General features: G+C 34.7%; 1 protein-coding gene across 4 annotated transcripts in view; it reads right to left on the bottom strand.

Annotated features, from left to right (window-relative positions):
- The window catches only part of LOC123560057 (V-type proton ATPase 116 kDa subunit a 1-like), a 43,731-nt gene that overhangs the window by 16,571 nt on the left and 11,647 nt on the right, over positions 1-15,513 (bottom strand). For 3 of the 4 annotated variants that reach the window (XM_045352306.2, XM_053552301.1, XM_053552303.1), the window contains exons 6-17: positions 9,948-10,054; positions 9,248-9,374; positions 8,565-8,647; positions 8,121-8,214; positions 7,275-7,487; positions 6,447-6,597; positions 5,802-5,941; positions 5,172-5,308; positions 4,083-4,179; positions 3,025-3,143; positions 2,092-2,243; positions 859-920 (exon numbers count right to left, since the gene is read on the bottom strand). In XM_045352306.2, the coding sequence (XP_045208241.2) occupies positions 859-920; positions 2,092-2,243; positions 3,025-3,143; positions 4,083-4,179; positions 5,172-5,308; positions 5,802-5,941; positions 6,447-6,597; positions 7,275-7,487; positions 8,121-8,214; positions 8,565-8,647; positions 9,248-9,374; positions 9,948-10,054 (1,482 nt within the window). The remainder of the gene's footprint in view (positions 1-858; positions 921-2,091; positions 2,244-3,024; positions 3,144-4,082; positions 4,180-5,171; positions 5,309-5,801; positions 5,942-6,446; positions 6,598-7,274; positions 7,488-8,120; positions 8,215-8,564; positions 8,648-9,247; positions 9,375-9,947; positions 10,055-15,513) is intronic. The other variant, XM_053552302.1, reaches the window with a different exon arrangement.

Genomic DNA, 15,513 nt, shown 5'->3' with positions numbered 1-15,513 from the left:
CAAAGTATGTTTTCCATTAAATCATTGTCTATACATTTTCGGTTTTTTTCATTTTCACTGCAAACAAAATCAGTAAAGTTTTAGCAATCATCAGTGTTACTAGATTTCTTTATTAATATGCAGAATAGCTCCTATTTATGATTAATTGGGGTTATTGTGGCCTCATTATCTAGAATCTTGAATTCGATAATCCTTCTTAAACACATCACCTAGAGTGTGCGTTTTGATGACAGGTACGGTCCAGAATTTAGCCATGCCGTAATACTAAACTAAACTAAACAAAAATTTTTTACAAGGTAACTTAGGGATTCGTAATGCCTGGACGTAAGAGTAAGGAACACGGTGCCACAGCCGGACAAGCGGGTAGAAATTGTATAAACAAAATTGAGCAAACTACTGAAAATCAAGCAAACCACCCTTATCCTTATCAACATTTCCCCTGCTAAATTTCTAAAATGGACTGGTCCATCATTCAGTTTGGACAATACCATTTATTATTTGAAGAGGTGTTCACTGAAAATTTACTGACTGAATTGGGAACAGTGCAGATCATGATTAGACTGCACGAATGTGTGTGTGTGTGTTTGTGTGTTCGGGTTTAACGTCTTTTTCAACAATTTTTCAGTCATAAAAAATTGTTGAAAAAGACGTTAAACCTGATGTGCAGGCTGTCATGATCTACACTGGTCGCGAAGCCAGAATCAATTGCCGCCAGCAGGCTGAAGGTTAAAGACTTCAGAAAATTTGATCAACGAAATAGAAAAGGAGATCACAAATACTGAACTTCTTTTAAAGGTATAATACTTGGACTGCATAGAACGCAAAATAAAATCAATGAATTTTAAAAGTAAACTATACCTGTCCTGAATACCAGAGTTCCTCTTCCTTCCTGTAGTTAAACAGGAACATATTGATCAATCCTGTAATATACAAAGTTGGGCTTTAACATTAGAAAGCATGTTATATACATGTTCAACAAACATTTTACATTTAAGTCATAACTCTGATTCACATACATTCAAGCATAATTTTGATTTATAAATTTAAGTATCAGTCATCTGTCATGCTTTATCTCTAACATATATATTCCCAATTGCAATTTTTTTTGTTTTTGTTGGGTTTAACTTCACACTGACATAATTAGAGGTCAAATGGCAACTTTACTGCTTTGAATGATAGAGGAACGTAAGGTGCCTCTCTAGATAAAATTACAGACACAAGCAGCACTTGGCCAGAACTACCAACCTTAAGTGTTAAGAAAGAAGGCTGGATTGCTTCCTTACATGAAAAAATTCTACACTAAACAAGAGCTGTCTCCATAGGATGACACATGCCCCTATGGCACTTTGAATGAATGGTTATGGCCGATGTTAGAGTTTAGGACCTTTGACCTACGGACCTGGGTTTTGCGCGCGACACGTCGTCTTACTGTGGTACACATTCATGCCCAATAATTTTAAAATCCATGCATGAATGACAAAGATATGGACCGGACACACCCATCAATGCACTATCATGAAATATGACCTTTAACGTCTAAGTGTGACCTTGAACTTAGAGCTACGGACCTGGGTCTTGCGCTACACGTCGTCTTACTGTGGTACACATTCATGCCAAGTTATTTGAAAATCCATCCATGGATGACAAAGATATGGACCGGACACGAATGCACTATCATGAAAAATGACCTTTAATGTCTAAGTGTGACCTTGACCTTTGAGCTACAGACCTGGGTCTTGCGTGCGACATGTCGTCTTACTGTGGTACACATTCATGCCAAGTTATTTGAAAATCCATCCATGGATGACAAAGATATGGACCGGACACGAAAATTGCGGACAGACTGACAGATGGTTCAAAAACTATATGCCTCCCTTTGGGGGCATAAAAAAAACAGAAGATTAGAACCCATAGTGACAATATTCAAAATCAGTGATTATTACCACTCAGCCATTTAACATATGCTTAGTTAATTTTGCCATCACCAACTACAAATAGTTTGAAGTCATTATTTTTATCTAACCCAAAACAATTTTGAGGTAGGCTGGAAACACTGTCAGAACATCCTTTCCTAAAGATACCTAGACTTACCAATGAGAAGATTTGGAGCTTTTCTGCTATCCTCCTCTGTAAACTTTAACCACTTGACAAAGATTAGCAGAATCAAGTATCCGAAGATAGAGCAGATAAAGATGAGCTGTGGAATAAACTCACAGTAAATGTTGATAGGCTTTCTGAAGTACCTGAAATAAACAACAAAAACTTGACTTATTCATGAAGCCAATATCTGTCATAGCACTATTATTAATATCAACATACAGGATTCAATATAACTGTCCAAGAAATTAGGACTCATGTGGAAATCCACAAATTCAAATCTCCAACAAAAAGTAGTCTCAGCAAAAACCACAGAATTTCATGTCCACTAAATTAAATAAATTCAGAAAATGGCCATACTTATAAAGCCAACCTTGGGCACCATGCTCAGGTGAGCTCAACCTTGGACACATCATGCTCAGGTAAGCTCAACCTTGGGCACATCATGCTCAGGTGAGCTCAATATTGAGCACATAAAGCTCAGTTAAGCTCAACCTTGAGAGTGTTATGTTGGACTAAAACCAAACACTCTTCATGTAAACTAATCAACCACACCAGTAACAGACTATTCCATCAAACAGACTGTTTTGTTGGGTTTCAAGTGACACAGTCACATGTTTAAATCATAATGCCACTTTCCAGCTTTTGATGATGGAGAAAGACTCAAGGTACCCCTCCTTGCATTATTAAAGGTGGGGTGGGAACCTTGGTAGAACCACTAAACTTCTATAAGCTAGCTGGATAGCTTCCACAAAAGAAATAATTCCACGCCCCAAGTGAGGTTTCAAACCCAGAGATGATGAGTGGGGTGGGGTGGGGTGAGGGGAAGAGGTGCTAGTGATGAAGTTAGTGAGACCACTTGAACAGACTTATCTACCATTCATCTACCATTTATCAGGTACTCCTGAATGTAAAGATGTCACCTACCTGTGGTTCAAAAGGCTCAGAGACAGACCAAATAACATGTGTGTCACTCCAAATATCACTGACATTTTCATCTTAAGTGAGTTGGTTATTGTAATTTTGTTTATTGTCATTTGCCATACCTGAAATACAAACCAACACAGTGGTAACTTTATCTTGTGGCCAGGAACAATCTGTTGCTGTACATCATTACATCGCACAAATACTATATAAAGACATTGCTATTTGCGAAGAATTAATTTTCTTGGATTTTACGGTTGGATTTATCCATGAAATCAAATCCCAATGAAAACAGAAATGCCCAATTTGTTTTAGCTTTTGCAATTTGAAAACCATTAATTCACACATTCACATCAATGCTGTCCTGGACTAAACCACAAAATGTCATGCCCACAAAATGAAATGATTTTACAGTATCTGATTTTAAAGTTCACTTAACACATGATGCTGGCTTACACTTTTTGAAACTGAAGTATAAGTAAGACTACAAGTTTCAAGGTAAGGTGCATTTGTTTTATTAAGTCTATAAATAGGACACTATTTTTATGATGTCATATCCATTTTTTCTTTTGTTTACAAACCAAAGTTAGCACTTGGATATATTTTTGAATTTTGACAGCTAACAGGCACAGGCAGATTAATCACTTACATGTATTTGAGCCGTGCCATGAGAAAACCAACATAGTGTGTTTGTGACCAGCATGGATTTAGACCAGTGTGCGCATACGCACAGTCTTATCAGGATCCATGCTGGTCACTAATGGTTTCTGTAATTGTAATAGGCTTTGAAAGCGAACAGCATGGATCCTGCCCAGACTGCACAGATGCGCAAGGTGTTCTGGATCCATGTTGGTCGCAAACACACTACGTTCGTTTTTTCATGGCGCAGTTCAATTGTAATGAAGGCATTTATTCCGATTTCACACCAAACACTGGTCCAACTACACTAAAGTTATATACTACGGCCTTACCACTTAACTTCAGTTCTTATTTTACTTGCTGGCCTATTCTTATCATTCAAAGTTAAAAAAAAAAAAAGAAGATATTCTAAAATCACTTACTGGATCCAGTCCAAATGGATATGGTCCATTCACATAACAACTGGCATTTGGATTGATTTTATATGCACTTTTGTCCATGTGCTTGTAACTGTACATACTGCAAGATGATTAAAATTTTTAATCAGACAAAAGTGTAATATTGCTAAAATGGCATCTTATAAACAATAACTAAAGTATTGATTTATTTTTCCATTAAAAAAAAATCTAAAACTGAATCTTACCTGACTAGCGCATGGTATAAATGATCCATTATACGCACAGTCTAGCACAATAATGCCTAAACCTTGGTTTATCACAAATAGTTACGTATATCATATCAACAGCATTTAACTATGGCTTATCTTCAGCACTGATTAAATTAGGAAATAGAAGAAACTGTTGTTCATTAGTTGTCTGTTATGAAAATTAAAATAATAACTCAGTTTTTTTAAAAAACAACTCATCATTAATAACACACATACTGGTACTGATGATAAACCCGGACAGATGATAAAGTCGACCACCTTGGAAATATTTGATTGCGATCGGTTATTTAAAAAATTGAACACACCATCTAATAGTTTCCATTTACAACACCCAAATGGTGTAAATAAAAACAAAATTGGTAAATATTCTGTATAAATAAATGACTTACATTTATCTGTATAAAAAATATCTATCCAAAATTACTGGGGAAGAGGGTGTTTTTTTGCGCATGCTCACTGTCGCCACATGAAGGCCTGACATTGGATAACTTTTCATTACTTGATCAGGAATGACTGTTGCAGCTTTTTGGGGAAAGTTTCAATATAATAATACAAAGAAAATTTTGTAAACGACAAAGTGATCGAATTTATCATCAGTCAACCTGCTTTCAGTCCCCATTTTACTAACCCCTTTCAGGGCCTCACTTCGTGAAGTTTGCTAACTAAATATAAATTTAAATTATGCAAAGTTTTCAGCAAATGTTAAGCTTTATTTTGATACCAACCATTGATTACAAATTCCAGAAATAAAAAAGTTACAGGTACAAAACCTCATTTTCTGTTTGGGTTTATCATCAGTACCAGTAACTGGAAAATAATAAGACTATCAAGAACTATGACATACTCAGGGTCAGGTGCCCATCCAGATCCAAAGATATTGAGAGATTTCGAGAAAATATCATTGTAGATAAGACCCGTGTATATAGAAAATGCTCCCATCAACATAATTATGTAACGTCCGTGGAAGAACATTCCAAATATCTGAAAATAAATCAAATTTATCAACTCTGTATTAGATAAACCAGACTTCATCAGCCCTGCTAGCTCGAGTGAAATTTCAATTGCCCACAATTGGTGATTCTACCAAGATGTCTGCCCTTGCCTAAAATAACTTTGAAGTGGTACCAGAGACCTTCTTCTAGGTAGTCCCCATAAAACCAAAAATTTGTCTTGATGTATCATGCACAGGCAAGCACCTGGCAGAACCAATGATAGTGGATAGCTTTTTCACATGACAAAATTCCACATCCCAAGCAGGAATTCAAATACAAGGCTACACTGGGCAAACCATTCAAAGTAAGATACCTTCCTTTTCCTAACATCTTTTTTGTATCATCTAATTTCAACAACTTTATAAATTCATAACATACTACATCTTGCATGTGAAAATTCTATCAATTCAATATCTAAAGCTTTAACATGAACTGATAACTAATGCTTCAGTAACTGCTATAAACAAATTTATTAAGCTTACCTCATCATCAGCAGATTTTGCCGCCAGCTGTTTTTCTCTGAGAATAAGGAACAGGGCAAACAGTAACATGATGGTACCGTGTCCTGTATCTCCAAACATGATAGCAAACAGGAATGGGAAAGAGATGATTGTCCAGGGAGCTGTAATATACATTGTATGGAAGTGTTTAATGAGATACTGTTAGAACATAAATTACTCACCCCATATACTGATAGAAAGGACAATAGACACTAATAAATATATAAAGCCATATGTCATGTTTCAAAGGTTTGTTTCCATAATCAAAATTAGCTTGTATAATTTCATGCAACCTAACAATTTACTGTGTGTTACATATATATAAGCATCCTTAATTGTGTTGACCAATTAATATAATTATGTTATGGAAATGTCTGTCATAGAATTGTGGTAAACTTTCCCTATTGAACTTTCAACTTAAATTCAAATCAACTCTTATTAACAAATTTAAATGTTACTTTATCAAATAAATCAAGGAAGGTATGCCAAGTTCAAGTTTACTTTATATAGATACAAACGTGACTGTGTAACACAGAATATATAAAACTTACATCTAAAATTTCAAAACCAAGAAACATCTATAGGACATAATGCTAAATGTTTTTTATATACATGTAAAAAGTTTACCTGGATTAACTTCTCTATAACTAGCTACACCGTATGCATCAACAATATGTTGAAATACTGCTGTAAACTTGTTCAGTCTATTATAGGTGGGTGGTTCTTGGCGGGTCGACATTCGATTTAAAATTGAAGGTACAGAGCTACCGCTTCTCTCCTAGAAAAAGTAAGTAACAATTCAATTGTTGCAAGCAAAGTCGGGACTCACTCAGCAAAATAGTCTACATGAAAATATAGGCTATGTTCAATATTACATGTATCTACTCAGACTTAACTAGAAATGAAAATAGTATTTTGCTAATTAAAATGCTAACAACTGCTACAATGAGAAAATCATTCACCATCAAGTATGGTTCTATCTACTCGGATTGAGACAAAATATTTTGCTTCTTTTGTTTGGTTTTAAAGGCTGGAGTGCAGGTTTGAACAATGAAACAAAATATGCAATAATGGTGACAAATGCCCCTGCAGCACCTTGACTTTTGACCTGGTGACCCCAAAGTCAGTAGGGGTCGTGTACTCAATAAAATCTACCAGCATTTGAAGGTCCTGGGTGCAGTGGTTCGCGAGTAAAGTGCCTTCATGCAAAAAGTTAACGTTGTGACGAACGAATGAACAAACTAATGGACGGACAGTTGAAAACTAATATGCCTCCCTTTGGGGGCATAAAAATTCCACACCACAGTGGAAACCACAATCACTCTCACAGAATCCCACTCCTCCACCCCCACCACCCCAGACAGTGATGAGTCTGACAATGAAATATATCTTGAATCAGATATGTCTATGAATAAAGCATTAAGTGTAACTTCAAATATGCTCATCTGAACTCACATTTCCTCTTTGAAGAGCTTGCTGGATTCTATCTAAGTCTGCAACCGGGCACCAGCACTCGGCAATCAGACATTTCTGAGTAACGTCCAGGTTAAACATGTTCAGTGTATGGTATATAGCTTTGATTTTCCTCACTTTGATAAACCACACTTTGATATTTTTGGCTGCTGCTACCAGTAACCTGTGTCTATGATCCTGGGTCTGACCTAGCACCTGCAATAATCAATATTCAAAATAAGAAAAACATAAAAACATTTCTGTTACTTTAGCTTATTCACAACCAGCACATAACCTTTCTTTTTGGTTTTAATTTATACTTCGATAAAAGATTACAATGAAATTTTGAAATTCCTTCAGTTATTTATTGGTTAAAATGCCACATTTCAATACAACTTCAGCATGACAATTTTAATGCAGATTTCGATATAATTTTAGACATGTCATAATATTTTTTTATCACTTTCGAAGTACTGAAAAATCATTTAATTTCATTGTCGCAAAAGATTGTGGTTTTGACCAAAATTGCTATTTCATTGGGATTAGAATTTGTGGATTTCAAAATTTGAACATAAAATGAATGGGAATTTTACTTGTTCGTTGGAATTTAATTTTGTGGATTGACTTTATCACTAAATCCACGAAATTTAATCCCCCATGAAATTAATGATTTTACAGTTAGAGATTAACAATCTCCTAATATAATGCAGAAAACAAAATGTGTATATACTAAGACTGCCTTAGTCAAATCGTCCAAATTTCATGTAACATACCTAGTTAATATGCTTCTTTGCGTATTATTTTATCTTTTATTGACAAATTGTAAAAATTTCCAACATCTGTACTCACAGTGTTGAGATCTTCTATACGTGTCATAACACCAATAGACATTTCTCTCCTCTCAGGCTGTGTTTCTGGACAAGGGTAAAGAGTTGCCCGGAAACTGAAATTGTAAAAATGCTCTTTAATATACAACAATCAAAATTTATAATATTAATAATAACACTACCTGTTCTAAAAGAGTGACTATAATTATATTCCTATCTAATTTATTTTTTTTACAACTTCAGCAGAGATTTTCAGTTTCCTTTGGCCGGATTCATAAGGTTTCATGTTAAGATGCAGAAATATCTAAGAAATATAAAAGCATACTGCCTGCCCTTTAAATATAAAAGGTAGAAGTGGCTTGCCATAACAAATGTTTGATTCAAATGATATCTGAAATACAAACTTTTTGTATGCAAAGAAAACTGGTATTAGAAACTATCTGAAATGGAATACAGATAAACTTACCCTTCACAGATCTTTTTTACTCTGGTTTTAAGTTGTTCTCCTTGAAAGAATATAATGAACACAGACTTGTCTACTTTATCCCCCTGAAATAGCAAAATAATTAGTTATTACAGCATCTGACCAGTTAATACTTAAACAGTTACCCTTCAGCTGGATATTTCCATAGATTTGCACCCCTGAGCCAGATATTCCTATCTGCACCCTTGAGCCGAATATTCATACCCGCATCACTGAGCGGGATATTTTTATCTGCACCCTCGAACTGGATATTTCCATTCTTATCAACAGCCATAGGAAGATTCCTATAATCTACCCTTGCATTTAATGACTTGAGGGTATTCACCATTTTAGCCAGTTTTAATGGAGGAAGAACAGCATTATTTAAGGGACCTATGGCACCTGGGTAGAACAACCAATTTCCTGCAAGCCAGCTGAATGGTTTCCTCACACAATAACCCTAGAGTGGTTCAAAATCTCATTGGGTGAGGGATAAGTAATTTAAAAAAAAAAGCTATCTTAACCAAACAGTCACCAAGGTTCCAGCATCAAGTTTTGTACTGACATTGTACAGCAGTTTTCTCCAACTTTTAATAGATATATATAATCTAGTCTATGTACAATGTCCAATGACTGCAGAATAAGAAGCAAACTCTTCATTCTTCAAGTATCTGCTATGCACTTACAGTGACAGGGTCCTCTAGAGGAGCATCTATTTCAGCTTGTTTCAGGAACACGTTGCCCCTACAAACACGCCACAACATCCTCTCAAATGCTGGAATACGTTCTCGTAGAATCACTCCAGCTACAAACCTGTATATAAAACATAACTGCTACATCATAACTTGCCAAGGATTTCAAACTCATGTAAACTTTACAAAGACTCTAACCAGACAGCAATAATTAAGTTTCATATTTAGTTTACAACAACTATCAGTGGACCTTTCCAGATCATATGTTTGTCTCAGTTGCATTTTACATGAATACCAACTGGAATGCTATGGTTGTAACTACTGTAAGTGACACTGAGGTTTGAGTATAAAACATATTCAAATACACAAAGCTATGGCAAACTTAATATTTGCCATTATTAAGCCAAAGTGTTGATGAATACAGACCCTGCAAGTTAAGCTTTTGCCTCGCCAGAACCACTGGCCGACACAAGTCACCAACATGTGAAACCATTTTCATTGACATGTGGGACATATTTTCATTGTTTTTATGGTTTTCTATATCCATGAAATTAAACCCACATAGGAAAATAAAATTCCCATATATATTTTCATGGTTTCCTCTTTCCATGAAATCTTGGCATGATAATATACACCAGCAATAATCATTAATCTATTAAGCAGAACTAGAAATGACAACTAAACTGGTTCCTACCCAAGTTTAAGTGCCTGTCCTGTGCGTGCCATGTCCTCTCCCAGCAGTCCCACGCTGTCGTCTGTCACAATTGGCTCATGCATTGCCTGTATATGATGATGTTCTGCCTGATAAATATTACAACAAAACACAACAATTACCCCACCCACTCAACTCAAAATATAAAACACATAATACGCAAACAAATTCAATAAAATTCAAGCAAACTCCTGAATAACTTAAATACAGAATTACAACATATCCAAATGAAATTGGTGATCCATTCTACTCTGCTGCCAAATAATTTCATTCACCTCCACATGCATGCTGAAAACAATACCATATTTTTAGACAAAATGATTTCTGATGTCCCTGAAACCTTTTGCAAAGGCGAAAGCTAGAAATTAACGCCAAATTTGGAAATACATGTATCTATTTTTACATGATATTTTTACAGTGAAAAACATCAACTAAACAGAATTTGGTTAAAATCTATGAAAAATATGAAATAAAATGAGGAATAGTGCCTTACATATAAGATGAAATATCTTTAAGTCATGAACACTAAATTTTTATATGAGCCATGCCATGAGAAAACCAACATAGTGCGTTTGTGACTAGTCTGTGTTCAGACCGTATGTTTTGTTCACAGGAGATAACTCCTGAGGCAATACAAATTTTGTATCATTATGTCCCTTTTATTCTCAAAACATACGGTCTGTGCAAATCTGGTTTGAGCATCTCCTGAATTCTGGAGATCGACCTTTATCTAAGGTCAAGCTATTACAGCTGAAAATGATCATGTTACATGACCTGGTGGTTCTGGGATATTTATTGCCATTCACACATGTTTATAAACAATCCCTTGATCTGTAGATTACAGGAAGCACTTTGGTAAAAATTATTGAACATCCGCATAAATACTATTATGACGGTATTATACTGATGTGTCAAAAGTGTAAATGCTTCACAAACCAGCACTAAATGATATTCGTTCTAAAAAATTGTTTTTTATATATATATTGTTGTGGGCTTACTTTGCAAATGCATGGCTTTGAGGCTGTGTTTGTGGTACTGTGCTTCCAAGAAATCTACCGTTACCTATTATCTTTTATAATTCATTGCTAAAAAGTATTATAAATGAACATGGCATATCTGTCGTGTTCTAACCAACAAATAAAATATCCAAAAATACACAAATCTAACAGAACATAAAAAAAGAGAAATAACAGAAAAATCTGAGGTCTAACTGGATTTAGAACGCATATCACGTCAAACTATGTATTTCAGTCCATTCCATTTCATTTCAAACCACAGTCTGTGGTTCCCATATCTTGCCATCCAAATTAATTGCCTTATTTTTTCAGTTCACTTAGAGATAATCATCTTTAAGATATGTAAGTGCTTTTTTGCACTGTTTTAAAGAAAAGAAAATGATATTCAAATCACTGAACTTAGCGCAAATATCGGTTAAAAACCAATAATTACCGGTATGTTGTTAGTACCAGGTAGATAAATGGTTTATAGCGGTGGAAGAACAATTCATCAGATAATAGTTTGTACTGTTTTTCAAGGAATTTGTTTAATTTTTCAAAGTTTCTTTTTAAGAGTTTTACTTCAGTTTAGACCACAATTACTGTATGTGCTTGTGAACAATTGTAGAAAATATTATAAGTCTTCTTATAAAACAATGCATCAGATAAGGGGTTTTACATTCTGAGTACATTTTCATATGTTTTTATTGAAAAGGGGAAAATCTGGGTGAATTCGCCAGTTTCACAATAGATACACTTCTTATTTGGCAGATGTGAAATAAGTACATGCACTTGTTAAAGGACGTGGCTTAAAGAAGCTGCATAAAAATTTTGGGTATTTGATCTTTTCAGGGAAAAATAAGTTTTCTAATACCACTTGCATTTGGTCTCCATTAAATGTTCATTAACATTAAGTCACTGTTAAATTTTGATTGGAAGGTAGGTGCATTTACTTTCGGGTGGTGATCAAATATTCATGCATTAAGGCTTTCATTGCCAGACAGTTACATATTGTGTGTGTTTTTGTTAAACATAACATTGACAGGAAAATGTGTCATTTGATGATTTTCCAGCCTTTCTGGTACTAGAGGAAGAATCCAGGTGCCCGTCAGGCACGTAGGAAGCATTTTTAGAGTGGGGGCGGGAGGGCGGCACACATTTTGAAAGTCAGACGACCTATAACAATTTTGGTTGTTAAAACATCAAAAACAACTACAAAACTGCAGGGCACAGCTAAAATTGACTCGTTGTCAAAAGATTGCTAAGAGAATTAACTTAATTGGTCAAATTATTGGGGGGGGGGGGGGGGGGGGGGCTGTTTTTACGGCCATACCCCTCCATGCATGGTACAAGAGGAAAACTAGAGAAAGACCTCAAGTGCCTCTCCAGACATGGTATTAAAGGAAGCCCAGGTGCCCCTCCATGCATGGTATTAAAGGAAGACTCCAGGTGCCCCAACATGCATGGTACTAAAGGAAGACCCCAGGTGCCCCTCCATACATGGTTCTAAAGGAAGATCCCAGGTACCCCTCCATGCATTGCTTCAAGCACAACCATCCAACTAGATGGCTTCCTCACCCGAGAGTTCTGCACCACTAGCAACGTTTCCAACCCACAGGGGTGAGTTTAAACTCGAAACTCACTTTTCTTACTCGAAACTCACTCGAAATTCACTTTTTTAACTCAAAACTCTCTACTCAAAAAACAAAGAAATCCTCAAATTTATTCGAGCTATAAGTAGTTCGAACCAACTGAATTAGGTAAGCTTTCTAGAGAAACATGATGTACTACATATCTTACTCAGCAATTGACTAAAGAAAGTATGGAAATGATATGAATTACAGTTTTATGCTTATTAAAAAAACAACACATTAATTGTATACCGTATGAAGATAGAGGTTTTATGAATTCCAGACGTTTCACCCCCAAGACTTTTCCTCCCCTAGACATTTCACCCCCAAGACATTTCCTCCCAAGACTTTTCACCCCCAATTTTACAAACCCTAGACATTTCACCCCCAATTTTTAAAATACTGAAAATATTGTAAAATATTTTGTTATTTGATATTCAAAATATTTTTTTTTATCTTGTATAGGTTATATAAGGGCATATATAAAAGTAATTTGTTACTTTACGGACCATAATTCTATAACATGTACACTGAATTAAGGGTATATGGTTAAAACTGATAAAATATGGAGCTTCTTCTAGAATTGTTAAAATGTTAAAAGTTATGTACGAAAATGTTAAATCATGTGTAAGGGTGAATGGTGCAATAACTGAGTATTTTGGATGTAACACTGGTGTTAAACAGGGAGAACCATTGTCTCCTCTGTTATTTATCTTTTTTACCAATGATATGTACGATTATTTATATGAGGAAAATGTTGAAGTATTTTCTCTGGAAGAGATAAAAATATTTCTGCTATTGTTTGCTGACGACACAGTTCTTTTTTCATATACTAAAAACGGTTTGCAGATATTACTAGATAAATTACATATGTATTGCCAAAAATGGGGAATTACTGTTAACCCTGAAAAATCAGTTATTATGATATGTAAAAAGGGTAACAGAAAAGAAAATGATGTATTTATGTATAATAACCAGAAATCTTAAAATTGTCGATAAATTTACTTATTTAGGTGTAACAATTTCATCTAATGGTAGCTTCTTTCAAGCTCAAAAATCATTGTCAGAGCAAGCTACGAAGGCTCTATACTCTCTAAACTCTCTCTTCGATAATTTACCTCTGGATTTATCTGAAAAATTACAATTGTTTAATTCTATGATCATGCCTATTCTTAACTATGGATCTGAAGTCTGGGGTCTTCATAATTCACCAGATATTGAACGTGTTCACAAAAAGTTTTTAAAACAACTACTAGGTGTAAGACAGCAAACATCAAATGCTGCTGTATATGGTGAATTTGGAAGAGTACCTTTGTTGGTGTTACGTAAAGTACGCATAATCAAGTACTGGTATCGAATTGTTAAGCAACCAGACTCATTGTTATATAATTTGTTGATGATGAAAGACAGAAATAATCATTTTGTTAATAAATGGTCTTTTGATGTAAACTATCTATTGCAAACATTATGCTATAAAACACCAGACATTTCACTCCCAAATTGGGGGTGAAAAGTCTTGGGAGGAAAAGTCTTGGGAGGAACAGTCTTGGGGGTGAAACGTCTGACACCCAGGTTTTATAAGGACCATAGGTCAAGAGCATAGCAGGCTGAGTTTGTGCAAATGAAGTTGAATGTACCATAAACCTTTATACTATGCACTCAACGCTTTTTATCCATAAAACCTTTTTATATATACTACAAGTAGCAACCACTGATAAGCCAATAATCCATCCAGAATTCACTGGTTTTCAAGGGGTGGTTGTTTTAAAATAATTATTTTGTTAAGAAATATAATTCAAATCATTTTGAAATTTATATATTTTAAAAGCAAAATAAATTATCTTGAATTTGATATAAATTTCATTTTGATCTAAATAAAATTGTTATATCATGTACTTGTTGATTACTGATTTAACCTGAAATTTCTTATCACCGTTTACGATCAGTAAATGGACGCGGTCTTTTAGGGGTCTATGTATTGTTCGGGTAATGCGAAGTATTGTTTTTTAATGAATATTCATGAAGTGATGTTATCCAATCAGATAAAAGAATGACCTATCCGACGCTACTTTTGATTTTTTTGTGAAACAAAAAATGGCCGACCTACGATTCAGTGAAGTTGAGCGCCGTTTATAGAAAAAGTTACAGGTAAATATTTAAATCATGTACATAAATAAATTCTCCATTATTTTAGCTTCAAAATGGTATATAATTCATCAAAATCAATTGCGATTTGACCCGTCGCTTTTGTTATAGAAATTGGTGATCTTTGTTTTCTAAGCGCGAGACGCGCGCCAAAACTCGCCGCCATTTTGAAAGTAGGAAAAAATGTATCAACCAAATAAAATCGATCGATAAATCATTGAAAAACTGTTTTTCCCCATCAAATGTAAATTGAAAACATTTATTCATACATTTATGCTTATATTTTCTAATAAATAATGTTCAACTGACTTACAGAATTGTGTTAATTTTGATACGAAATATGGGCTTAGCGGACGACTTTGAGTTTCGTCCGTAACGCCGATCAAACTATCTTAATTTTGAAGTAAATATGTAGGTTTATTTTTATAATATGAATCATTTCATCGCAAAACTAATAAAAGAACAAATTTAAAAATGTTTCTGGTAATGAAAAATAATATTAAAGCCAACATTGTCGAATAAAGTTTGGAAATCGCAGCCTAGCGGCCGCGAGCACCTGCAAAAATATACCAGATTCGGATATGCAAATTTTTGGATGAAAAATTCGTCTTTCTTTATTTTTCTGTTAGTAAACATAAAATAATAGTGAAACACATTAAATATATTTTTCCTAATTTCTTTACAGATTTCTGAGATGTTTGGTGCTTTTTATCGTTTCTGGAATGATGGAATCTGTGGCCTTTCCTGGTAGTTTCTGTCAGGGCATCAATCTTGAGT

Source organism: Mercenaria mercenaria, chromosome 10, assembly GCF_021730395.1.
Source record: "Mercenaria mercenaria strain notata chromosome 10, MADL_Memer_1, whole genome shotgun sequence".
Lineage (NCBI taxonomy): Eukaryota > Metazoa > Mollusca > Bivalvia > Venerida > Veneridae > Mercenaria > Mercenaria mercenaria.
The sequence above is the reverse complement of the archived record's forward strand: the minus strand, read 5'-3'. Positions and strand labels throughout refer to the sequence as shown.